The 26,216-nt window shown below is 41.1% G+C and overlaps 1 protein-coding gene across 3 annotated transcripts in view; it reads right to left on the bottom strand.

Moving 5' to 3' along the window:
- lama2 (laminin, alpha 2) overlaps nucleotides 1–14,328 on the bottom strand; it is a 387,170-nt gene extending 372,842 nt beyond the window's left edge. For all 3 annotated transcript variants that reach the window (XM_072556030.1, XM_072556031.1, XM_072556033.1), the window contains exon 1: nucleotides 14,183–14,328. In XM_072556030.1, the coding sequence (XP_072412131.1) occupies nucleotides 14,183–14,258 (76 nt within the window). In that variant the 5' untranslated portion in view covers nucleotides 14,259–14,328. The remainder of the gene's footprint in view (nucleotides 1–14,182) is intronic.
- Between the last annotated feature and the right edge of the window lie 11,888 nt (nucleotides 14,329–26,216).

The following is a 26,216-nucleotide window of genomic DNA, read 5'->3' as shown; positions in this document are numbered from 1 at the left end:
GCTGGAGATCAGACCTGAAAAATGTGTTGCTGGAAAAGCGCAGCAGGTCAGGCAGCACCCCAGGAGCAGGAGAATCGACGTTTCAGGCATAAGCCCTTCTTCAGGAATGAGGAGGGTGTGCGAAGCAGGCTAAGATAAAAGGTAGGGAGAGGCATTGGGAATGCGATAGGTGGAAGGAGGTTAAGGTGAGGGTGATAAACCGGAGATGGGGTGGGGGCAGAGAGGTCTTGAAGAAGATTGCTGGTCAAGAAGGCAGTGCTGAGTCCGAGGGTTGGGACTGAGATAAGGTGGGGGGAGGGGAAATGAGAAAGCTGGAGAAATCTGCATTCATCCCTTGTGGTTGGAGGGTTCCTAGGCGGAAGATGAGGCACTCTTCCTCCAGCTGTCGTGTTGCTATGGTCTGGTGATGGAGGAGGCCAAGGACCTGCATGTCCTTGGCGGAGTGGGAGGGGGAGTTAAAGTGTTCAGCCACGGGGCGGTTGGGTTGGTTGGTGCGGGTGTCCCAGAGGTGTTCTCTGAAACGTTCCGCAAGTAGGCGGCCTCTCTCCCCAATGTAGAGGAGGCCACATCAGGTGCAGCGGATGCAGTAAATGATGTGTGTGGAGGTGCAGGCTTGGGGCCTTAGAGGGAAGTGAGGGGGGAGGTGTGGGCAGAAGTTTTGCATTTCTTGCGGTTGCAGGGGAAGGTACCGGGAGTGGAGGTTGGGTTGGTGGAGGGTGTGGACCTGACAAGGGAGTTGCGGAGAGAGTGGTCTTTCTGGAAGGCTGATGGGGGGGGAGGGAAATATATCCCTGGTGGTGGGGTCTGTTTGGAGGTGGCGGTAATGATGAAGGATGATACGATGTATCTGGAGGTTGGTGGGGTGGTAGGTGGGGACCAGTGGGGTTCTGTACTGGTGGCGATTGGAGGGGCGGGGTTCAAGGGTGGAGGAGCAGGAAGTGGAGGAGATGCAGTGGAGAGCATCGTCAACCATCTGAGGGGAAATTGCGGTCTTTGAAGAAGGGGGCCATCTGGGTTGTTCGGTATTGGAATTGGACCTCCTGGGAGCAGAAGGGAGTCGGTCGGTTTATAGTAAATGTCTCCCAAAGCTACGTGGATTACACCTCCTCCCACCCTGCCCCGTGTAAAACTGCCATCCCATATTCCCAATTCCTTTGCCTCCACCGCATCAGCTAATAATCCAGAGGCCTGGCATAATAGTCTAATAAATGGGAGTTTAAATGACATGGTGGATTGAAGCCTTTACAGCAAGTTTTCTTAAAAACCCTAAAAGTACTTGATATGACTAAAGGTGGCCAGCAAATTGTGGAATAATCATAAAAGGTCTCTGTTCACTGATGTCCTTTATTCAATTTGAATTTTATGCATTTCCATTTCTCTAAAGAGCAACTTGAGTCTCCCTCATGTTATGTGTCTTAACTTGAAACTTTAGGTTTCTACTTGTTGTAATTTTCCTGGTTTTCCACTGAAGTCAGAAAGTCCATATGAAACAGTTGTTTAGTTAGTAGCGCTCAAGAAGCTTGGTACCATTCAGGCAACACAGCTCAGTTGATTGGTATCACATCCATAAACATCGATTCCCTTGACCACCGACACTCAGTAGCAACAGTGTGTACCAGCTAATGAAATGCACTGCAAAAATTCAGCAAAGCCCCTTAATCAGCACCTTCCAAGCTCACAAAAATTCCATCTAGAAGGACAACGGCTGCAGATATTGGAACATCACCATCTGCAAGTTCCTCTCCAAGCTAATCACAATCTTAACTTGGAAATTTATTGCTGTTCCTTGAATGTTGCTGGGTCAAAAACCTGGAACTCCCTCACTAACTGCATTGTGCATTGACCCACAGCACATGGATTGTAATAGCTCAATAATGCAGCTGACCATCATCTCTCAAAGGCATCTAGGGATGGGGTGGGGGGGGGGTGCAAAACGCAACACCCACATCCCATGAATGATTTTTTTTAAAATTTCGCTGTCGCAAAAGGAGGCATAAAATTGAATTCATGTTTAGCAAACTGCTGTGCAGTTTTTGCAATCTGTCAGGAAAAGTTCACCAATTTTTGTGTTCTCTAATTCCTATTTTTCCCAACTCAGATTTACTGCATCATGTTATTTTCTTATTGAGCTCCAATCTCCACCTGGTAGTCTTGGCAAGTGATTACTGAGTGTCTGGGGAACCAACAGGAAGTAGACTTCAGAGGCCAGAGGGTCATGGGAGCAGCACGTCATGTAACTGATTGCCAGTCTCAAGGACTGGAACCTGTGACTAAGTCAGTGCCTTCGGATAGGAGGATTTACAGATTGGGAGCTTGCACCAAAAATAACATTAAAATCTGACAGATTATTGCAATAGATCAGGAGCTGGATATCATTGACTCGCTAATGTGAAAGGAGGAATGTTTTAACCTTATACAGATGACATTCCCATGACACTGCTGCTTTTCCTCCTCCAAGTAGTGGAGATGAATGTGTTCTCTTCCACTCCATTCTAAAATACATTTCCAGCAATGAAATAAGATTTTTAAGAACTTGCACATGTCTTCATATTCAAGAGAAAGGAATGTACAAGTGCAGAATGCATATATCCATTTGTTAAGTCTGCAGAGAGGTAATATAATTTATTCTAAGAAAGAATGATTTGCACTTATACATCAATTTCCATGTCTTCTGAATACTCCAAGTACTGCACAGCTAATAAATTCTTTATGAAGTATTGTCACTGTTGTTTTTAGCAAGCACAACTAACAAAGAGGATAAACAGATTTTACATCAACATTGAGATGAATGACTAGCTAAGCCGTTTTTGTGATGTCAGTTGGGGATGAAGGGTGTCCAGGACATTGGGAAATGTCCAAGTCATTGGGAGATGTTCCAACAATTCTTCAAAACGTTTGCATTAGGATTGTTAACATTTCACTCACAACATTTCACACCCTTGGCAGTGCATTTAAGAGGCAACCTATATTGTATATTCAAATTTTGCACTCGACCTGAAACCACAATCTTCTGATATAGATGGATGCCTGCTGGACCAGACAGATGCCTAAGCTGACTAAAATTATAGAATCATAAATTAGTAGGAGTGACTTGAGACTCTAGTACATTGCAACAATATCCATTCATTTCTTTGATGGATTCCAACTGACAGAAGGAGATGACTTTAATCCCATTTACTGTAAGGGTCTGAAGTGAATGAGTTTAGAGGTTTCAATCCAGTTCTCAGTGGTTTCAGTTTACTATGCAAACTTACTCATAATTTAGGCCAGTCTTATTCCAAGAAATACAAGAGTGGGTGTCATAGGAAATGAATATTTTGTATTTGTGCAATAAAGTCAAGACAGTGCATTCTTTAAAATAAATCGAAAAGAGTTTTTATTCTGCATCTATTTTAGGGACAATCTAATCTGGGTTTAATATCAGAAGCAGCATTGTTACATCTCATGGATAAATGCTAATATGTTTTGACAATAACTCTAATTGTATATTATTTGTTACAACTCAAAAGAAGGTGCCACACTCTAATATTTTCAAACATCCTTACAGAAGCATTTATGTACAACATTACAGGAATGTACAACATTTGATACTTGGCAAAAAGAGTTGATGCTTATGTTTTTTCATAACCCTCTTAATTGGAAGCATACTTGAAATCGAATAATACAATTTTAATCAGACGAAGACCTGAAAACTCTGTGACGAAGGATTAGCATATGGACAAGCAGTATGAAATTGTTCTTCTATTTTACCGGAACCATTTATTCACTTCAAAATTACATTAAATTACTTTGAAATTAGTTTAAACCTTAGGCAGAATAAGAAATGATACAACGTCACACAAAAACACATGCTTGTTTTACAACCTGTTGTCATTCAGAGTCTCTCGCAAGTAACTTGCCACTTGACTCCCCAAATTTGTCCACAGCCTGTAAGGCACAAGTCAGGAATCAGTGGAACACTCCCCATTTGCCTGTAAAGTGCAGCTCCTATAACTCCAAAGATTTGGCATCATCCAGTGGCTGTAGGGGCTGTAATGTGTCCTATCTACAATTTGCACTATGGCAACTCACCAAGACTTTTTAGATATCACATCTCAAACCTGCAACCTCTGACACCAAGAAGGTCAAAGACAGAGGATCTTGGGAAGATTACCACTTGCATGCTCCCCTTCAGGTCACGCCATCCTGAGTTGGAAATTGGTCTTTGTGTTTTTGCTGACCGAGGTCCAAGTCCCTGTTTCCCTATTTAACAAGTCCCTCGGAGTACCTTCACCACAAAGACAGGAGCAATTCAGGAAGGCAGCTTGCCACCACCACCTCAGGGGAAATTAGTATCTTGAAATATACATGATCCTAACCAGCACGACACATTTAAAACAATCTATCTTAAATGCCAAAGAGTTTGTTAAGCCATCTGCAGTGAACTTGATTTTTTGATGAAAGTTCAATGTACAATAAAATTGTGGTTTAATGATGACAGGTTGTCAATACATCAGATTCCCTCGAATAAACCTTGGTCTACATGACACATGATCCAAACCCAATTCTGAATTTCAACAATTTATTTCACTCTCTAGGTTTACTTTGATCTTAAACTTATACATTTAAATTTATAATTACAGCTTTCCTATTGTCTGTATCATTTTCCATCTTCTTAAAGAGCCAAATGGGAGAAGCAAGTTACTCAAAATTATGAGGGGTGGGGTGAAGTGTCAAACAGTTTATTCATGCAATGGTCTATTCAGTTAATGGCCTAAAATCTTATGGATAAAAGAGATGAAAGTGCCTCATCTCATGGAGGTCTGCAGTTTGGTTTCAACCTGTATCTGTTTTGGGTTTTTTTGCGCATTGAAAATCCACTTACAAGTCTCAATCAGTCCACATATCTTCTGCCCACTCCCTCTTACAGACACGCACTGGCTGCTCTATGAGTTCCACCTTCTATTGAGCGGGCAAATATTACATACAAGCCCTTCTAAAACTCCCAAGAAAGAAAAAGAAAAAAAGGTAATCAATCTCATGGGGAATCAATTGTTTTCTGAAAGTGTCTTTATTAAATCTGAAACTTTAGCACATTGAGTGTATCATAGCAATGCTACAAGACTTGAATGTTGAAATTAGTTCAGGTTAATATACAGGTACTGCAAGTAATTAGGAAAACTAATAGAATGTCAAGTTTTATTGTGAGGGGAGCTGAACGCAAGAGAAGGGAGATTCAGTTATACAGAGCATTGGTGAGACCACATCTGGAGTACTGTGTCAATACTCATCACCAGATAAGTATGGAGTGATGTATTTTGGGAAGTCAAATGCGACAGGAATGTACACAGTTAATGGCAGGATGATTAGGAGCATTGATTAACAGAGGAATCTTGGGATTCAAGTCCATAGCTTCTTGGAAGCGGCAACACAACTGAATAAGGTGGTAAAGAAGGCACTCAACATGCTTGCCTTGATTGATTAGCCCATTGAGTATAAAAGTTGACAAGTCATGATGCAGCTGCAAAAGACTTCAGATAGGCCACATTTGGAGTATTGTGTACACTTCTGGTCCCCACACTACAGAAAGAATGTGGAGGCTTTGTACAGTGTGCAAAGAGGTTTCTCAGAATGTTGCCTGGATGGGAGTTTATTAGCCATAAGGTGAGGTTGAACAAACTTGGATCATTTTTGCTAGAACATTGGAGGCTGAGGGGTGACTTGATAGAAGTATACAAAATTATGAGAGTCATGAATAGGTTGGATAGTTGAAGTTTTTCTTCCAAGTTGGAAATGTCAAATACTACAGGGCTTAGGTTTAAAGTGAGAGGGGAGAAATTTAAAGGAGATGTGCGAGGAAAGTTTTTTACATCGGGAATTAAGTGCCTGAAAAGCACAGCCATGGGAAATGGTAAATGTAGGTACGACAACAACATTTAAGAGACATTTCGACAGACACATGTACAGGCAAGAAATAGGAGGATATGGAGCATGTGAAAGCAGATGGGATTAGTTTGTAATGACATCAATGTCGGCACAAACATGGTGGGACAAAGACCTGTTCCTCTGTTATGTTGTTCTGTGCCAGAAGTCACATGACATCAGGTTATGGTCCAACCGGTTTATTTAAAATCACAAGCTGTTGGAGCACTGCTCCTTTATCAGATAAGTGTAAAGTTCAATGTTCTATATTAGGATGTTAATGTGTTGGAAGTAGTTCAAAGACAACGTCCTAGACTAATACCTGGAATGAGCAAAATGACTCATGAGGAAAGGCTAGATAGGTTAGGCCTGTATCCTGTGGAATTTAGAAGAAGCAGAGGTGACTTAATTGAGAAATGTAAGATCCAGAGGGGACTCAACTGGCTGGGTGTTGAAAACATGTTTCCTCTTGTGGGACATTCCAGAGCTCAGGGCCTTAGTTTAGAAATAAGAGGGCGGCCTTTCAAAACAGAGCTCTGAAAAAATTCCTTTCTTTCAGAAGATAGAAAGTCTTCAGAGTTCACTTTCTCAAAATGCCCTCGATGCCGAATCTTTAACTATTTTTAATGCCGAAGTGGGTAGATTCCTGATGGCAAAGGGGATGTAAGATCATCAGGGATGTGCAGGAAATGTAGCGTTGAGGCTAAAATCAAATCAGGAAGTGAGGACTGCAGATGCTGGAGATCAAAGTCTAAGCGTGTGGTGTTGGAAAAGCACAGCAGGTCAGGCAGCATCTGAGCAGCAAGAGAGTCAATGTTTTGGGCATAAGCCCATCATCATTCCTGAAGCTGCTCAGATGCTGCCTTACCTGCTGTGCTTTTCCAGCACCACACTTTTCAACTCTGCTTGTTCTTCTTAACTCTTTTTAGGTCCTTCCTAGCTAACTTGTAACCGTCAAGCACCCTAACTGAGCCTTCACATCTCATCCTAACATTAGCCTTCTTCTTCCTCTTGACAAGAGATTTAACTTCTTTAGTAAACCACGCTCGACCACTTCCTCCCTGCCTGACAGGTACATACTTATCAAGGCCACGCAATAACTGAATAAGCTCCACATTTCAATTGTGCCCATCCCTTGCAGTTTCCTTCCCCATTCTATGCATCCTAAATCTCGACTAATCACACCATAATTGCCCTTCCCCCAGCTATAACTCTTGCACTGTGGTATAGACCTATCCCTTTCCATCACAAAAGTAAACATAACCGAATTGTGGTCACTTTCACCAAAGCTCAAACTATAGTATTTTCAGCCAATATTTGGAAAGTTAAAGTCCCCTGTAACAACTATCCTGTTACTCTCATTCCTATCCTGAATTATCTTTGCTATCCTTTCCTCTACATACAGTCGTAGAGTCAGACAGCAATGCAAACAGATCTCCGGAACTATTTGGAGGCCTATAGAAAACTTACAACAGGGAGAGCTCTCCTTTCCTGTTTCTAACCTCAGCCAACCTCAGTAGATGAGTTCTCAAACGCCCTTTCTGCCACCGTAATACTGTCCTTGACTAATAGCGCCACACCTCCCCCTCTTTTAACATCTTCTCTGTTCTAACTGAAACATCTCAATCCCAGCAAATGCAATTACTATTCCTGTCCCTGCTCTATCCATGTCTCCCAAATGGCCACAGTTACCAACTAATGCTGCCAGTTCACTCACCTTCAGATGCTCCTGGCATTGAAGTTGACACATTTCAAATCACTTTCCCACTTACCGGTACACTCTTGCAACCTTGAAATCTTATTTCTGACCTCACTACCCTCTTGTATGCTGGAACTACAATTTAGGTTTCCATCCCCTGCTGAATTAGTTTGAACCCTCCCGAAAAGCATTAGCAAGTATCCCCCCCAGCATAGTGATACCCCTCTGGTTCAGGTGAAGACCATCCTGTTTGTAGAGGTCCCACCTAGCCGACAATAAGCCCCAATTATCCAGGAATCCAAAACCCTCCCTCCTGCACCATCCCTGTCGCCACGTGTTCAACTCCTCCCTATTCCTCGCCGCGCTGGCAAGTGGCACGGGTAACAATTCAGAGACAACAACTCTGTTTGTTCTAGCACTAAGCTTCCACCCTAGCTCCCTGAATTTCTGCTTTAAATCCCCATCTCTCTTCCTACCTATGTCATTGGTGCCGATATAGATCAGACTTGGCGTTGCTCCCCCTCCCCTTCAAGGATCCCAAAAACACGATCAGAGACATCAAGAACCCTGGCACCTGGGAGGCAACACACCAAACATGAATCCCTCGCGTTCCCACAGAACCTCCCATCAGTCGCCAAACTATGGAGTCTCCAATGACTAATGCTCTGCTCCTCTTCCCCCTTTCCCTTCTGAGCAACAGGGACAGACTCTGTACCAGGCACCTGCATCCCATAGCTTACCCCTGATAAATCATCCCCTACAACAGTATCCAAAACGGTGTACTTGTTATTGAGGGGAACAGCCACAGGGCATCCCTGCACTGCCTGCTGGTTCCTTTTAAGTCCCCAGATGGTAACCCATTTGCCTTTTTCTTTTACCTGAAGTGTGACGACCTCCCTGTAACTCCTCTCAGTAACCCCCTCCACCTCCCAAATGATCCGAAGTTCATCCAGTTCCAGCTCCAGTTCCCTAACACAGTTTGAGGCGCTGGAGTTGGGTGCACTTCCCACAGATGCAGTCAGCAGGGACACTAGTAGTGACCCTTACATCCTACATTCTGCAGGAGCAACATTCAACTGCCCTAACCTCCACTCCCACTAGTTTAAATTCCCAATGAGACTATTTAAAAATAAAAAAAATCTTTAGTTACCTTGCAAAACTTAATGTTACTTCAATTCAGCTTTACCAACTGTAAACTTACTTTTCTGAACTTTGCGTCAGTATCCTGAAAAGACAGATCATTTACCTCCCTGACAAGTTTTTCAGATGGCTGTCTGTTGATGCACTTTTGACTTACTCACAAGTAAGTAATCTCTTGGTGAAAATTTAATATAACTTACTTCCACTTCCACCCAACAAGTCTGTGTATTTTCACAGACCTTTGCAATCACTCACTGTCTCTCAAAGCTCAAATACTGTTTTTGAATTCCTATTGAGAGATGTACATGCAGACACAGAGTCTCACACTTCTCAAATCTCACAGAGGATTGAAGTATTTGCTGACTGGACAAAATTCTGGAAGTTACTCATTTAACGTATACAAATATAAATAATTGCATCTGCATACACATGCAAGAAATTGTCCATGTTCTATGTTGACAGTAGATTCACTACAGTGTGGAACAGACCATTTGGCCCAACAAGTCCCTTCAAACAATAATCCAATCAGACTCATTTGCCTCTGACTAATGCACCTGACACATAGAGTCATAGAGATGTACAGCATGGAAAAAGACCCTTCGGTCCAACCCATCCATGCTGACCAGATATCCCAACCCAATCTAGTCCCACCTGCCAGCACACGGCCCATATCCCTTCAAACCCTTCCTATTCATATACCCATCCAAATGCCTCTTAAATGTTGTAATTGTACCAGCCTCCACCACTTCCTCTGGCAGCTCATTCCATACACGTACCATCCTCTGCGTGAAAAAGTTGTCCCTTAAGTCTCTTTTATATCTTTCTCCTCTCATCCTAAACCTATGCCCTCTAGTTCTGGACTCCCCACCCCAGGGAAAAGACTTTGTCTATTTATCCTATCCATGCCCCTCATAATTTTGTAAACCTCTATAAGGTCAACTCTCAGCCTCCGACGTTCCAGGGAAAACAGCCCCAGCCTGTTCAGCCTCTCCCTATAACATCAAATCCTCCAATCCTGGCAACATCCTTGAAAATCTTTTTTGAACCCTTTCAAATTTCACAACATCTTTCCGAGAGGAAGGAGAGCAGAACTTCACTCAATATTCCAACAGTGGCCTAACCAAGGTCCTGTACAGCCGCAACATGATCTCCCAACTCCTGTACTCAATATACTGACCAATAAAGGAAAGTATACCAAATGCCTTCTTCACTATCCTATCCACCTGCGACTCCACTTTCAAGGAGCTATGAACCTGCACTCCAAGGTCTCTTTGTTCAGCAACACTCCCTTGGACCTTACTATTAAGTGTATAAGTCCTGCTAAGATTTGCTTTTCTAAACTGCAGAACCTCGCATTTATCTGAATTAAACTCCATCTGCCTCTTCTCAACCCATTGGCTCGTATTGTCAAGATCCTGTTGTAATCTGAGGTAACCCTCTTCGCTGTCCACTACACCTCCAATTTTAGTGTTATCTGCAAACTTACTAACTGTACGTCTTATGCTCGCATCCAAATCATTTATGTAAATGACAAAAAGGAGAGGACCCAGCACCGATCCTTGTGGATCTCCACTGGTCCCAGGCCTCCAGTCTGAGAAACAACCCACCACCACCTTCTTCTACCTTTGAGTCAGCTCTGTATCCAAATGGCTAGTTCTCCTTGTATCCCATGAGATCTAACCTTGCTAATCAGTCTCCCATGGGGAACCTTGTCAAACGCCTTTCTGAAGTCCATGTAGATCACATCTACCACTCTGCCCTCATCAATCCTCTTTGTTACTTCCTCAAAAACTCAATCAAGTTTGTGAGACATGATTTCCTACACACAAAGGCATGTTGATTATCCCGAATCAGTCCTTGCCTTCCAAATACATGTACATCCTGTCCCTCAGGATTCCCTCCAACAACTTGCCCACCACTGAGGTCAGGCTCACTGGTCTATAGTTCCCTGGCTTGTCTTTACCACCCTTCTTAAACAGTGACACCACGTTACCCAACCTCCAGTCTTCCAGCACCTCACCTGTAACTATTGATGATACAAATATCTCAGCAAGAGGCTCAGCAATCACTTCTCTAGATTCCCACAGAGTTCTAGGGTACACCTGATCAGGTCCTGGGGATTTATCCACCTTTATGTATTTCAAGACATCCAGCACTTCCTCCACTGTAATATGGACATTTTGCAAGGTGTCACCATCTATTTCCCTACAGTCTATATCTTCCATATCCTTTTCTACAGTAAATACTGATGCAAAATACTCGTTTAGTATCTCTCCCATTTTCTGCAGCTCCACACAAAGGCCGCCTTGATGATCTTTGAAGGGCCCTATTCTCTCCCTAGTTCCCCTTTTGTCCTTAATGTATTTGTAAAAACCCTTTGGATTCTCCTTAACTCTATTTGCCAAAGCTCACTGAGCTACTGTGCCACCCTAAATTTGTACATACATCTAAAGTCATTTCCATCACAAGATGGGCCACATCTTATAAAAATGTCCTCAGCGAGCTGTAAAAGTGTCCAGAGTATTAATAAAAAGATAATCAGTTACTTTCAACACTGTTTCATTACAATTAACATATTAGTTAAACAAATACGTGCTGAATAAACCAAAAAAGTTACATGTTTATTTAAGTAGTAATGTTCATTATTTTACATGATAATGTTCATTTATAATAGTTAAGACATTTTGATGTATTCATAAAATACATTTGCTTCAATGTTTGATTTTAGCCCATCTTATCTTCAAATACGTATGCTTTGTACATTTGAAATAAATTGTTTGAAACATTTGATTCAAAACTAATATCCAATATAAAGCAATTTATAATTTCTTTTAAAGAAAATGTGATGTTCATTGTCAAAATTCCTAATTTAAAATAAATTGTTCTCAGGTTGATGTCACTGACTAGAACAGTCTAAATATCCAATCCCAATTTGCATCCAAGAAGCTGACAAAAGTTATCATGGGGAGGTGGTAGCAGTCATGTTGTTGGTCTAGTAATTCAAAGACAGGTTCAAATAGCACCATGGGAGATGGTGAAATTTACATCAAAAGAAATCAGAAATTAACAACTAATCTGACAGTGAGCATGTAATTCTTTTCTTGTCTTTTAAAAATCCATCTGATTCACTGACATCCTTCAGTGAAGAAAATTTGCTGCTCTTAAACAAAGATAGAAGTTGCTGGAAAAGTTCAGCAGACCTGGCAGCATCTGTGCAGAGAAATCAAAGCCAATGTTTCTGGTCTGGTGGCCTTTCCTCAGAACTGATTGTAGCTAAGAAAGCGTTGGTTTACATGCAGAAGATAGGATGGGGGGAGAGGGTAAGGAGTAAGTGATAGTTGGAATAGAGCCCAAAGAGAGAGAAGAGCAGTTGGACAGACAAAGGATTGGATATCAATCTGGCTGGGACAGTGAATAGTTGTCAATGGAGACTGTTAGTGGCTAATGATCGTTGGTGCGTAATAGCAGGCTAAGTGATACCAAGGCCTAGTGTGTATAGCAGGGGGCTATGACAGGGGGGAATTCAGGCCCTAAAATTATTTAATTTGACATTGAGTCCCAGAGGGCTGCAGGGTCCCCAAGTGGAAAATGAGATGCTGATCTTCCAACTTGCGCTGAGCTTCACTGGAGCACTGCAGCAAGTCTGAGAAAGAGATGTTGGCCAGGGAACAGGGCGGTGTGTTAAAGTGGCAGGCAACTGGGAGCTCAAGGTTGTTTATGCAGACAGAACATGGATGTTTTGAGAAGTGATCACTCAGTCTACACTTCATTTCCCCAATGTGGAGGAGACCACGTTATGAGCAGCAAATGCAGTAGACTAGATTGTGAGAAGTGCAGGTAAAGTGCTACTTCACCTGGAAGGTTTGTTTGGGCCTGTGGATACTGAGGAGGGAGGAGGTACATGGGCAGATGTTACCCCTTCAGCGGTTGTAGGGGAAGATGCTGTGGAATTGTGGAGGGATGTTGGGAGTGAAGGAACAATGGACCATGGTGTCCCAGAGAAACAGTCCCTGCATAAGGCAGACAAAGGAGGGAAGAGAAATATGTGTCTGCTGCTCTGATCTGGTTTGATCTATATGCGATTCCAGACTCACAATGTGGCTGACTCTTGACTCATGTCCCAATGAAACAGTGGGGGATAAGGGATTAACAACAAATGGCAATGATTCCCACATCTCATGTGAAAATACAAAATACTTCTACAACCATCCTACGTCATGTGGATTCTTTGTAGTGGTTTGATGCACTTCAAAGGACTTTTAGGAATCAAGAAAGTTGTCTGGAACTGGAGTATGTCTGAACTACTAAGGATTGCAGATTGCAGTCCCTAGGCCATTGGTAAATTCATTGGTTTTGCTAACAAATAGTTTTATGATTCCATTTACAATTGCAATGATTCTTTAAAATTTAAATATTAAATTGCCATGATAGGATTTGAACTCACTTGTCTGGATTACTCGTACCACTGAAACCAACTTCCCTAAGGAGGATGTGTCAAACATTAAGTATAGTATTTTCTCTGTTAACTTCACTCAATTTAATCTCTTCTAAGTTTCGCCTAGCAATAAAATAAAACATACAAGTTCCTGAAATAGCATTCATGCTATGGTGTACCTGTGACCCGAGGCTTTTTTAACTGGTTTTGCCATAAACTTTAAGAACTTCTAATGATTGTTTTGAAATTCATAATTTTTTAAACAATGTTTTTTATTCTAATAGTTTGCATGTAACTCAGTTCTAAGATAATCTCCAGTAATTTGCAGCATTTTATCAATTCCGTCACATTTGAAAAAGAAAATGAACATTCAATGGTTCCGAGCATTATTGCGTGTTGCAGGAAGTTTGTGTGGTTTTCTCTGTGACAGATTTCACTATAGATTTGAATACAGGAGATTCCTGCAATCAAATAGACCGATCTGTCAATCAAATGTTGTAACGATCGTATTTCACTCCCTGATATCAAAACTGGGAGAATAATCGCAAACAGTGAACTTTGACAGAGAAAAATCCGAATAATCAAATAAATTGATGAGCACAGAATCAAAATCCACAATTCTCCTAGAAAATAAATCAGAGCGAAACCAGGTTAATGAAAGCTCGCTACCATTTGCTTAGTTTTTTTGTTTTATCTTCATTATAAGTATATAATCAAACAGTAACATATGCATCACATTAAAACTCAACTTGTAAGTTTTGTTCAAGTCTAGAAATTAGCCTATAGCTCGATCCCAACTTGAATGCAACTACATCGATAGTACTTTACTACATTTCTATGGTGAACTTTTTATAACTGTTTGCAAAGTTGCATATTTAAGTAACTATGCTCCACAAGGCTAGAATTCAAAAATAATTGCACCACAACGTAATGTGAGAAGTTTGACAGTCTCGTTGTCCTGTTGAGCAGTAACTGTTCACTAATTATAACTGTCAACTTTCACTTACCTCTCTGCTGACCATTACTGCAATGCCAACATAACAGGACACCTACTGCAAACACGAACAAAGGAGAAACCTTCATTTTGTTGGGAGTTTTATGATCGTCTTACTTCATTATCAGGTCTTTCACAAACTTCAGTTGCTAACTTAACTCGCTCTCTGCACTGAGTTGAGTGACACGATAGGGGGCTACTGCCGACGATGAGACTCTCACTCTCACTCCCGCAGCAGACAGGGTGCACAAGCACCCCCTGGCGTCCGGTAGGAGGGCTGCCAAATCCGGAGAATGAAAATCTGCCGCTAACTTTGGGAACACATGAGGTTGGCATGTGCTGAAGATGTATTGACTTTTGATAGTAAAGCCCAGCCTCGCGTGTATTTTTTTTTAAATCATGCATGTGCTACTGGCCTAGTTCGTTTTCCAGTGTTTATTTGTACCGAATTCCGTGCCGGAAGGAAAAGATGTTTGATGATCACTGATACCTAATATCTCAGGTTTTGATGACCTGCAGAAATTAGGAGTGAAGGTTGTTTGGTGCTGTAACAGCAGAGTTGGGTAGGGGGAATGGGATGGCATTCCTAGAACTGAACATTTGTAATTGGGGAAACAGATGACTGGGATGGCAGTACCTGAATTTGGAAATGTGGTTGCTCTGGGATGGGCTAGTGTGTGTGCGTGGCCTGGGGGGATGCTGACTGCGGTCAGAGTGGACTGCTGCTGAAAAAGGTTATTCAGGCATATTAAACATCAAGGAGTCAAGTACAACGTATGGCGAATAAAATCAGCAGGTGTCCAGCCGTTGAAAAAAAACAACGGTGAGAGTGCAAGGGCATGAAGATACTGTTATAAGAGGAAGTGATAAGTGCAAAAGATTGTCCGCTTGTGGCAAGGATAAGGACCGTAAGTGGGATTTCCTAAAATAGTTTCTTCAGCAAGAACTAGAAATCCTATATTATACAAAATAAATAGCTCTGATTTCCATAATTGGCAATGGCAATTTGTCTTTAAGAGAACTATAATTTACACTTCTTCTCTCAGTAATTGATCATCTGCTACTACCAGGGGAAAATGTTTTAAAATGTACCGAGAAATAATTAATGTTCAAAAATGGCAGAGAATAGTCATCAATAAAACAAAGTATCCTACCCTTTGAAAAAACGCAATACATGCAAATTCAAAAATATTAGAAAACTGTCTAGGAATGGAACTTCAAACCTTCCACATGTGCATTCATTCACAGGTTTACATACACTTAAGATGAATGAATGTTGAAAGTGCTTATTAAGGTCACAATAATGTAATGATGCTTTTGGCAGGAGAAGACAATTGAACCAACTAGATAGCCTTTTCAAATCATTGTTAATTACCTTTCCCAGATTTTGAACTAAATCGCTCTAAATCTCCTTTTCTAGCAGAATTCATCAAACTATTGAAATTGTTAAACAAAAGAATAGGATTCATTTTATTTGCTAACATTGGGCTAGTTCCATATGAGGGCAATAGTGGAATTCTTGACAAATCAACCCCCATCAATTAATCTCCATCAGTCTACATCAGATATTAGTGATAGAAATCTTTGAAAAATCTCAACATTTCCTGAAACATTCAAAACTTACCACAGTTTATCTTTCGAATTACTCACATACTGTCACCCAAAATATTGTGACAGAAATCCATTGAATTTGCATTTTAAACCAACTGTGCTTCCTGCTTTCCTGGTGTCCGATGGGAAGTTGCTTGCTAGATTCACCATATATTTTAGTGAAATGATACGGTTGAGTTTCACACAGTGCAAGAAGAGTGAAGAGGAGCCCAGTAACAGGTGGAAAAGCCTAAAGGTAAAAATCTAAAGGCCCCAATGATACTAAATACTAAATCCTACTGAACTGAAAACAACAAATGCCAGAGATCACAGCAGTTCAGACTGTACCCACGGAGAGAGAGTAAGTTAACATTTAAAGTCTAGATGATTCTTTATCAGAGCTGAAATGAAGTATGGAGAGGCTAATGTTTATGCTATAGTAGTGGAGGGGGGTGTGGGGGATGGTGAGCAGGATGGAGGTTACGTGGGAAGGTGCCGTGGAGAGGGCAGGGGACGAGTGGTGTTGGTGGTTGTGGAATGTACTAGGGTGTTCCAGAGGAACAATCCCTGTGAAATGCAGACGGGGGAGTGAAGGGAAGATGTGTTTGGTGGTGGTGTTCTGCTGGAGTTGTCTGAAATGGCAAAGAATAATCCTTTGAATGTGGAGGATGGTGGGATGAAAAGTGAGGACAAGGGGAACCCGATCATGCTAGTGTGAGTGATGGGAAGGGGCAAGGGTGGAAGCACGATTGATAGGTCAGGTACAGTTGAGAGCCTTGTCAACTACAGTAGGTGGGACATTTGGCTAGATTAACTACTTCACTGGTAGATAAAAATGGGAATTTAGTGGAAGGAGATTAGAGTCAGAGAGTCATATAGATGGACAGCATGGAAACAGACCCTTCGGTCCAACTCGTCCATGCCGACCAGATATCTCAACCTAATCTAGTCCCATTTGCCAACACCTGGCCCATATCCCTCTAAACCTTCCTATTCATATACCCATCCAGATGCCTCTTAAATGTTTTAATTATACCAGCCTCCACCACTTCCTCTGGCAGCTCATTCCCTACACGCACCACCCTCTACGTGAAAAAGTTGCCCCTTAGGTCCCTTTTATATCCTTCCCCTCTCACCCTAAACCTATGCCCTCTAGTTGTGGACTGCCCAACCCCAGGGAAAAGACCAGAAACCCACGGACGTAGTCTCTGGGAAGCAATAGTTGGGGAAAATTCCCTACACTTTGTGCAGAAGGCGCAGATCATAGTTGCTGCTTTATGAGAGATGAAAGAATGCTTGGGATTCTACCAAACATTAGTGAGAGCTGAGAATTCTGAAGAACCTGGAAGGAAAACTCCCACTCCTCCTACTCTATAAGAAGTTCAGTGACCAGCAAAGTTTCAAAACCTACCTGGGCCTTCTCTGACCAGTCACTTATCCAGTCATGTTGCTACTGTCCACCTGTAGACAGCATAAAACGCAAAAACTGAAAGAACTACAGATGCTATAAATCAGAAACAAAACCAGAAATTGCTGGAAAAGCTCAGCAGGCCTGGAAACATCTGGAAGAACAGTTTTGAGGAAGGACCACTCTATCTGAAATGTCAACTCTCGATTTCTCTCCACAGCTGCTGTCAGATCTGCTGAGTTTTTCCAGAGGTTTCAATTTTTGTCTCTGACAGCACAAGACATGCCTGCATTGATTATAAAATCATCTTGGAGGTATCAATGACATATTCTGGCCATGATTTTCAGTCTTAAGTATGGTCCCCATCTGCTTTAAGTAGAAGCCTGGTCTAAAGCCCGAATTACCATCATCTGTGATCCACTGGTCAGGAACAGAGCTGCTTGGCAGCAGAACTCTCATTTTCAAGATTTTAAGTAATCATCTCTCCATTTCCTGCACGGAGACTAATAGGAGGGGGCAAAAACCAAAGTCACCACTTTAGGAAAGTAAATTCAATTTCACCCCCTCCCCAGCATCATCCCCTTTCCACTCCTCCCCCACCCCAAGGTGTAGGGCTTGTCTGTTAGCTTTGCTATTCGGGGAAAGATGAAACCACTGACCATGGTCCACACTAATTAGTCCCTGTTGACCAGCAGTCACAATCACTTCTTTATTTTACTCTATCTTCTTTCATGTTCCATGCATCCAAAAGGCCAAATTCATAAACAAAACTCCATTATCTTCCAGTCATACAGAATGAAGACCACCAAAGAAACATTGGGAGATTGCCTGGAGATTTTGAACCTTTTATTTTGCATCGTACAGTCCCTTTATAAAGAAATCTTATATGCTGTAATTTTTATCCTTTTATCCCAGTGCCACTGGCTGCCTCCAGGGCAGTTTCACAAATTTCCAGCTCCTCTGTAAAGGCAGACACCTGAGAGCTGCCTGTGGTGGTGCACATGCCTGCCAAGTTTATGTTAATGAAAGAACATCCCCCTGATCGTGCATAATTTGGTACAGTCACAGCCAGAAGTTCCCAGAAGATGGATCTCATCATTTATATCAAGATCAAAGGCCCACAGGGTTTCAGGACCCTCTGCATTGAGAGATGGAAGAAACGCAAAGTACTTTGTTCTCAAATATTTCCTTTCTGAAAATAATTGCTTGGATATTGCTGTGAGCATGTGAATCCATTTCTAATATAAACTGCTTCATATAATGAGCATTTTGATGCTGCTTCCAATTCTGCAAATATCTAATATTACAAGGCTATGGAACTATCATAGATGCGTAAGTTTTCAAATGTCACTGTCTCAATTACCTTACCACTGAAAGTGCATGGAAAGTGCACTTGTTTCCTCTGAGCCTATTATGATGCATTAATAGCTATTTTACTGAATGGATCAAAGCTTTTCATAAGAACAAGGATACAAGAAACAGACTTGAACAAATGGATATCAATTTATACAACATGAGTAGAGTTTGCTGATCGGTTGGGCCATCATTGGAATGAGATATAGCAGGAAAGATTCATTGTCAATCTTAGTTCCCAGACCAGGAAGGTAAACTCTGATTTGGTCAGAATGGTAATACAGCAGAGATTAGAAGTCTTTGTGACCCTTTTTTTTTCCCAGTGAAAAAGGTGCAACATCAGTGTGAATTCCTTTTGTCTTCTGTCATGAAAATAAATCATAACCCAAAATTACTTCCAGATACATTGAACCTCAAAGTGAAACTTGTACATTTTAAAGCAATGACATACAAGCCACAAGCTGACTAACAGTGTAAATGCAGTGTTCTTCTGAAATCCATGTAAAGAGTTCTGAGAAGAATCATGTAATCCCACATCTGAAGAGTGCCATGGGAATTTCAAAGTTAAAAATCACACAACACCAGGTTATAGTCCAACAGGTTTATTTGGAAGCAGGTAGCAGTGATGACGAAGGCGCAGTGCTTTGAAAGCTAGTGCTTCCAAATTAACCTATTGGACTATAACCTGGTGTTGTGTGATTTTTAACTTTGTCCACCCCAGTCCAAGACTGGCTCCTCCATATCATGGGAATTTCAGACAATAGTATTTTGAAGGGAGATACGCCATTGAGAAAGCGAGCTGTGATTTCCCTTGGTTTGTCTCCCAAACTGTTGACGTGATGAGTTGATAGAAAGGCTGGTCTGGAAAAAAAGACATATTTGTGTCTTGCTCTTCCAGGAAGTCACAAGAAAGAGGAACAACCATCAGTTGCAAGGCCTTGTCCGTGTATTGTGTGCTAGAGAGCTGAGGTGCGAGTATGCCAACATGTTTGGCTTGTGCTTTCAAGTCCTGTTGTGTTAAAGTGTGCTGTGAAGATGTGCAGCTGAGAAATTCCAGCAAATACCCCTGTGTCCCAGATATCCCAGCACCTAAAGAGGAATACAATCTCTCTGACTGCTGAAAAACAAGTAAAGCCACTTGAGAAGGAAGCAGGACAAATCTCTCTGTGGATTGCAGAACCAGGATTTTTCAAATAACCACTTAACTGCCAAAATCAACATTATCCAAAACACCCACCTTAGCATTGCTTTGTTTCACAATCTATTTGTCATTGGTCACCCAAACTGCTTCATAACTCTTTTCCATTTTTCACTCACCTTGCATTTCTGATCCATGTGGATTTATGCCACATATTTTCATCTTTTCTCTCAATTTAATTGCTAATGACTCAAGAAAGCCTGTTTAAATTACAACATAAATATATTTCAGATGGTGAAAGCTATCCACAAGAGAAGTGATCCTTCATTAATCTTGTTGTTGAGAATATTCTTAGGAGAAGATCAATAAAGGAGGAGACTAGTTCATCCATCCTCATAAGCAACTGGGACCCTTCCTCAAAGACTGGTCGGACACCTACATAAAAGAGGGTCCTGTGTTAATATGCATAGTTTATAGCACACACCTAGACACCCACTGCGAGCCCAACTGCTATTCTTAAATTGGTTTCCAGTGTAAAGTTCAACTTCTTTCGCAGAATCAAATCGAATGAAGTGTGTACTGTTCTGAGTTTTGCAAGCTTGGGAACTCTAAGATGCATTTGTTGCAAAATCTACCAATGAGTTCCTATGGTGTAATGCATTTGCATGTGCAGTAGGTAATACACAGAACCCCATTTTATGTAGGCAAAAGGAATTTTTACGTACAATTTGCCACAGTCCCAGGGTAACACAATAAACAATCAGAGTCTTCCTGCCTGATGTGAGAACAAAGATTGTCAGTTAACAGTCCTGCTGCATCTTCATGCCAATGCTCAATCCTTTTACCCAGCCGTAAAAATTGGTGCCTCTTTTTTCAAGTCTATTTCTTACATCCTAGTCCTAGATGAGTGCAAGGCACTATGCTTCAATGTCTTGGCTCCTTTTAGCAATGTTTAAGTTCTGTATTGCCAAGCAATTAGTTATAATTATACACATGAACAGTATAATTCTTGCAATGGGATAAGCTGAATATATTATTTTCAATGCTTTGGACCTAGCTAACAGGGAAATTTAGATAGGATATTAATGGTAATGAAGAAGATAGGGTTAGCAATGAGTGCACAGGAGCATAAAAGGCTAAACTAATTTATCACTGTGCCCGATTTATACATGACAAATATATGCTCTTCCTTTCCTTGCATAGTGGATTTGTAATGGTGCAAATGTAATGAAGGCACACTTGAACAACACCATCCATCAGCTCTCTGAGAAGGTTGTATTCGACATTTTAAGTGCTGAGCCCTGGAGTAGAACAGACAATGCAACATTTGGGAGAAAACATAGTGTCTCTCAATGGACAAATTTGTGCATTTCAATACAACACCAATTGAAACTTTATTATCTACAGACAAAGCACGTAATGGACTAGAATTTTTTTGGGGGAACTCCCAATACCTGAAGTTCATGTAAACCCAGTCTTTAAGAAGACCATTCATCCAATTGTATGAAAATATCCCTTTTGTTCACGTATTCTGCTGAGTAATCCATAAAGAGCACAATTGAACCAGATAGTTCTTTGCCTTTTTGGTTCTTCAGTTTTCTAATCACTACGTGGTAAAACACATTGCAGTTTGCAAAAGCTGTCGCTACAAATAAATCAAAACTGCCTTTGTCTTTCTTGCAGCTGATGTAAAGGAGGTAAGGTGTAAGTTACTAAAAAAAATTGGCACTGTAACTTGTCTTGATCATGCCATGCCTGCTGCTGGTCACTAGCGAGTCCTTGATAAACAGAGCTTCAATGCAGTAGCTACTTTGATTGCTACTGAGACAGTGATACGAAGAGCTAAGTGTATCTCTAGGTCTAATTCTAAAAGTGGCACATATTCCCAGCCTATTTTTTAAACTTGGTTGGAGACTGCTTTAGCATTGGTTCTGTGACAGCTCGAAATAACAGATCCAGAAGCTTTACAGTCAATAATAGTAATAGGGATGTGTGCTGAGTGTTCGCCAATACCGACTACTATCTACTCCACCCTCTCCTCCCTGACCTATCACCTTCATCCCCTCCCCCACTCACCTATTGTACTCTATGCTACTTTCTCCCCATTCCCACCCTCCTCTAGCTTATCTCTCCATGCTTCAGGCTCTCTGCCTTTTTTCCTGATGAAGGACTTTTGCCCGAAACGTCGATTTCGCTGCTCCTTGGATGCTGCCTGAACTGCTGTGCTCTTCCAGCACCACTAATCCAGAATCTGGTTTCCCGCATCGGCAGTCATTGTTTTTACCTCTACAATCTGGAGTTGTCAACTTCTCTCGATTTCCTAATACTTCATTATTATTGGTGCTGATTGTCCCATCTTGCTGATGTGGACAATTTAAATTAAAAACCTGTTTTAGAAATTGAGTTGATGCTGAGCATTCCTATTTTCAAGAGCTAACTCTTCGGAAAGAAATGTTTTAAAATATAACCAGTGTGCGGCTGCTGGATTTGGCAAATGGTCTTTGCACAGACATTTTACAATGAAAGCGGGGCAAAGGTGATAAAAAAGCAACTTCAACAGCTTTGGGAATGAGGCTGTAAAAGGATAAATCATTGCCACTAGATCACATTACTCACTGCTAACACATAAACAATTGCTGTCTCATGTAACTGATTTCTCCTCAAATGTTGATTTTGATACAATGTGAATAAATTGACTTATTGTCCCCAATTAAAATCTTTTTGATTAAGATTGTTTAGGTATTTGATTTATTATGTTGTGTTTAATTTAGCCATAGAATCTCATTGAAATGCCAATGTTATCTTGAAATCATAGTATGGTGAAATGATACAGCAAATAAAAGGTAAAGAAAACACATCATGCCTGTGGGAGTCTAATTCATTGGAAGAGCCATACAATTATACCTCTGTTCTTTCTTCATACCGATAAATCTTCCTATTTCAACAATTTGCCAATTTCCTTGGAAAATGATTATCGAATCTTCCATCAGATCATTTTGAGGCAGTGCATTTCAAATCACAACAACTCACGGTGTGAAAATATGTTTCCCCATGTTACGTCTTATTTGTATGCTTGTATCTTTTCACCATTGTGCTTCTGCCACTGGATACAAGACGGTGCACATCAGTGGGGAGGCAATAAGTGGGAAAACCAGCTTGGTATATAGAGAGCCCCTAATTCACACAAAACTCTACCCCCCCCCCTCCCCAATCGAATTCACTGAAAATCAGTCCCCTCTCTCTTCGACCTACCCTCCCACTGACTGCATTAGGGCATGTGGTATATTCTTGACGCCATTGGCTTCCTAACAAGATTAATTGCCGAGTAAGGATTTTTAAAAAAATGGCAGGGGAGCTGTCTATTTCCATGTCTAACCCGCCTAACCTATAATGAAAAACTGACAGGTTAACTGCAGGTTTGTAACTTGATGTCATCGTGCCGAATTTTACACATTCAGCTTTGCAAACACAAAACCCCAAGCTATATAATTATTTAAAAGTACAGAACAGAGGGAGGCCATTTGGCCCATTAACTCTGCACTTGCTTTTCAAAATGTAGTCCCATTAGTCTCAATTTCTCAAACATTTCAAATATCACTGGAATGTTTTGTCTGTGTCTAATACCCTTTTGAAAGCTACCACTGAAGCTACACTCACCATTCTATCAGCAAGTACATTCCAAATTCTGAAGTTCATTTGCCAATGAATTTGTGGCCTTCAATTCAAGCGCAGGAAACTGTTTCCCTTGATTTACTGTATATAGGCATCTTAAGATTTTTTTAAAAACTTCTTTCATGTTCACTTTTAGCCTTCTGTGCTGTAAGGAGAACTATTCCAGTTTTTCCAGTCTATCCATATAACTGTAATCCATTCTATTAAATCTCTCCTGTATCCTCTTGAAAGACTTCAAGTCCTTCCTAAATTGTGGCACCTAGAATATGACACGATGCTTCAGCTGAGGCCAAAGAAATTCAACATAACTTACTGGTTTTGATATGCTATGGCTATTATTTATAATGGGGAATCTTTATAATGGGGAACTTCTATCACTTACAATTAACCTGGAAATAGAATTAAGGGCAGAAAGGGCAAATGTTCTTAGATTGTGTTCAAAAGAATTTTTTGACAGCACTATGAATCCAGGAGAAAGTGAGGTCTGCAGATGCTGGAGACCAGAGTCGAGAATGTGTTGCTGGAAAAGCACAGCTGGTCAGGCAGCATCCAAGGTGCAGGAGAATCGACATTTTGGGCCAGAGTCCTTCATTCCTGAAACGTCGATTCTCCTGCTCCTCAAGCACTATGTATCCAGTCCAACCAGAAAGGAGGTACTGCTTGACCTTGTTCTTATAATATCTAATGTATATCTATAATATAATCTTCTAATATTTTGAAATATCCCTTTAAATGTTTATTATTGCATCTCTATTCATTTATCCTGCAATCCAATTTCCCAGTTTGGTTTAGCAAGCTCTGCTTTCACGTCATCTTAATTGCTCTCATGAAAAGTTTAAAACTTTGGTCTTGGATCTAATCTTCTTTCCCTGAAACTGAATGTAAAATTCAATCATATTATGATCGCTGCTACCTAGGGGTGCCTTCGTTATGATGTCTTGTTGCAGCATGTCAGGTCCAGTCCAGCCTGCTCTTTGTGCCCGAGAATGTGCTTTGCTCAGGAGACTACCCTGAAAGCATTCTATGAACTCTTCAACAAGACTACCATTGCCCATGTGTTTTTAAAATCTATATGTAAATTAAAAATACCCATGATTATTATCATACCTTTCTGACAAGCACTCATTTGTCTTCCCTTATTTCCATCCTACAGTTAGGTGACTTTTTTACATCATTCCCACAGGTGATGTCTTGTCATTTCTGTCCAAATTTCTTCAACATCCTTGTTTCCTGAATTTAGGTGCTCCCTCTCTATTGTCCTAATGTTATCATAATTAACAAAGGCACTTCTCCCTATTGTCCAAGATTCTAATACTGGAATGGCATGTGCTAATCTATATCATCCTGCAACCATGATTCTGTAATGGCTATCAGATGAAGAAATTGTGGAAAGACCTATCACATTTCAGGCTAAAGCCTTTACTTTGGATCTAGGAAGAAAAGTGGAAGAAGCAGTGTGGGATAGAAACAGCTTAAAGACCAGTTACATTCATCAGTTACAGATTTAATCAGGAGATGTAGACCAGTCAGAGCATTTCAAGTAAAAAATTCCACTAGGAAGTAATTGTGTCAGAACACCATGACTGAAGTTAAAAATCCCTGTTGGGTAATGGAAAAAAAAATTTAATTAATGACACAAAAAGCAGAATGAGAAGGCTGGAGGTAAGAAAAAATAAATACTTTTAATCTCAGATTATATGTCAGCTTCTTCAAAAGAAAGAAGCCTACTTTATCCCTTTTCTTCTGAAGAAAGCTCTGCCTTTTTTAAATTAAATGCTAGCTATAAACAAAGGGACCCATGGGACACAGCTTTCTATTTTAATTGAAGCAGAGGGTGCTCATGGTGGAAATGGAGTGTATCAAACCCCCTGGATGGAACACAGTATGCATATTTTGCTTTCAGAGACAGCTGAAAAGTCACCCAAAATATATTGGTGACAGTGGCTCAAACAAGCTGATCCCAGTGTGGGATAGTGAGAATGCATATGTTAAATATATGACGCTGCATGTGATAATGTAAGTCTGACCTCAATTGTCACACACTATCGAGACTCTTGGGGAAATCTGTGTTAAACATTTGCAGCTCAAAGAACATTGGATCCAAGTTGAGGAACTGGAGTCTGAGCTGCAGCCATTGTGCCGCATCAGGGAGAGGGAGAGTTAGCTGGATACTTAGCTCCAGCAGGTGATCACACCCCTAGGTCATTCAGTTTGATCTATGATCAGGCATGAGAGGGTAGGACTGAAGGTGAGGCAGATATAGGGATGCAGAGCATAGGATGAGATGAGCTTCATTCTTTACAATTATTCTACAGTTACAAGGCTCTTGTAAACTATATGCAAATGAGTGGGAACTGCAGGGAGGATGATTACAGGGGACCAAATGAGGAGAGCCATTAAGTATGTAATAGTGGTAGGCGACAGAATAATTAGGGAGGTAGATGCTGTTCTCTACAGTTGGGAGTGTGAGTCCTGCAGGCAGTGTGGTCTTCCTAGTGGCTAGAGTTAAGGACATCTCCTCAGGGCTAGGGATGAACTTGGAATTAAGGGGAGGTTCCCAGGTGTTGTCATCCACTTTGGTACAAATGGATTTGATAGGACTAGAAAGAATGTTCGGCTGGAATATTTTGAAGTTAAGAATTGAATTCTTTAGATTACTACCTGACCCAAAAGCAAAATGGCAGAGGCCAAGTAAAGTCACGGAATTAACTGTATGGCTTAAAGATTGATGTGATTGGAATATGTTTCAGTTCATGGGACACTGGCACCAGTACAGAGTTGGAAGGGAGGGGCTTCACTTGACCACACTGAAAGCAGTGACCTTGTGAATCAAACAACTGAGGCTCTAGCGAGGGATTTAAACTAACTGGGAGGGGAGGGAGAAGT

The sequence above is a fragment of the Chiloscyllium punctatum genome, chromosome 3 (genome assembly GCF_047496795.1).
Source record: "Chiloscyllium punctatum isolate Juve2018m chromosome 3, sChiPun1.3, whole genome shotgun sequence".
NCBI lineage: Eukaryota > Metazoa > Chordata > Chondrichthyes > Orectolobiformes > Hemiscylliidae > Chiloscyllium > Chiloscyllium punctatum.
Note: the sequence above shows the minus strand (reverse complement) of the source record. Positions and strands in the feature narration are given on the sequence as shown.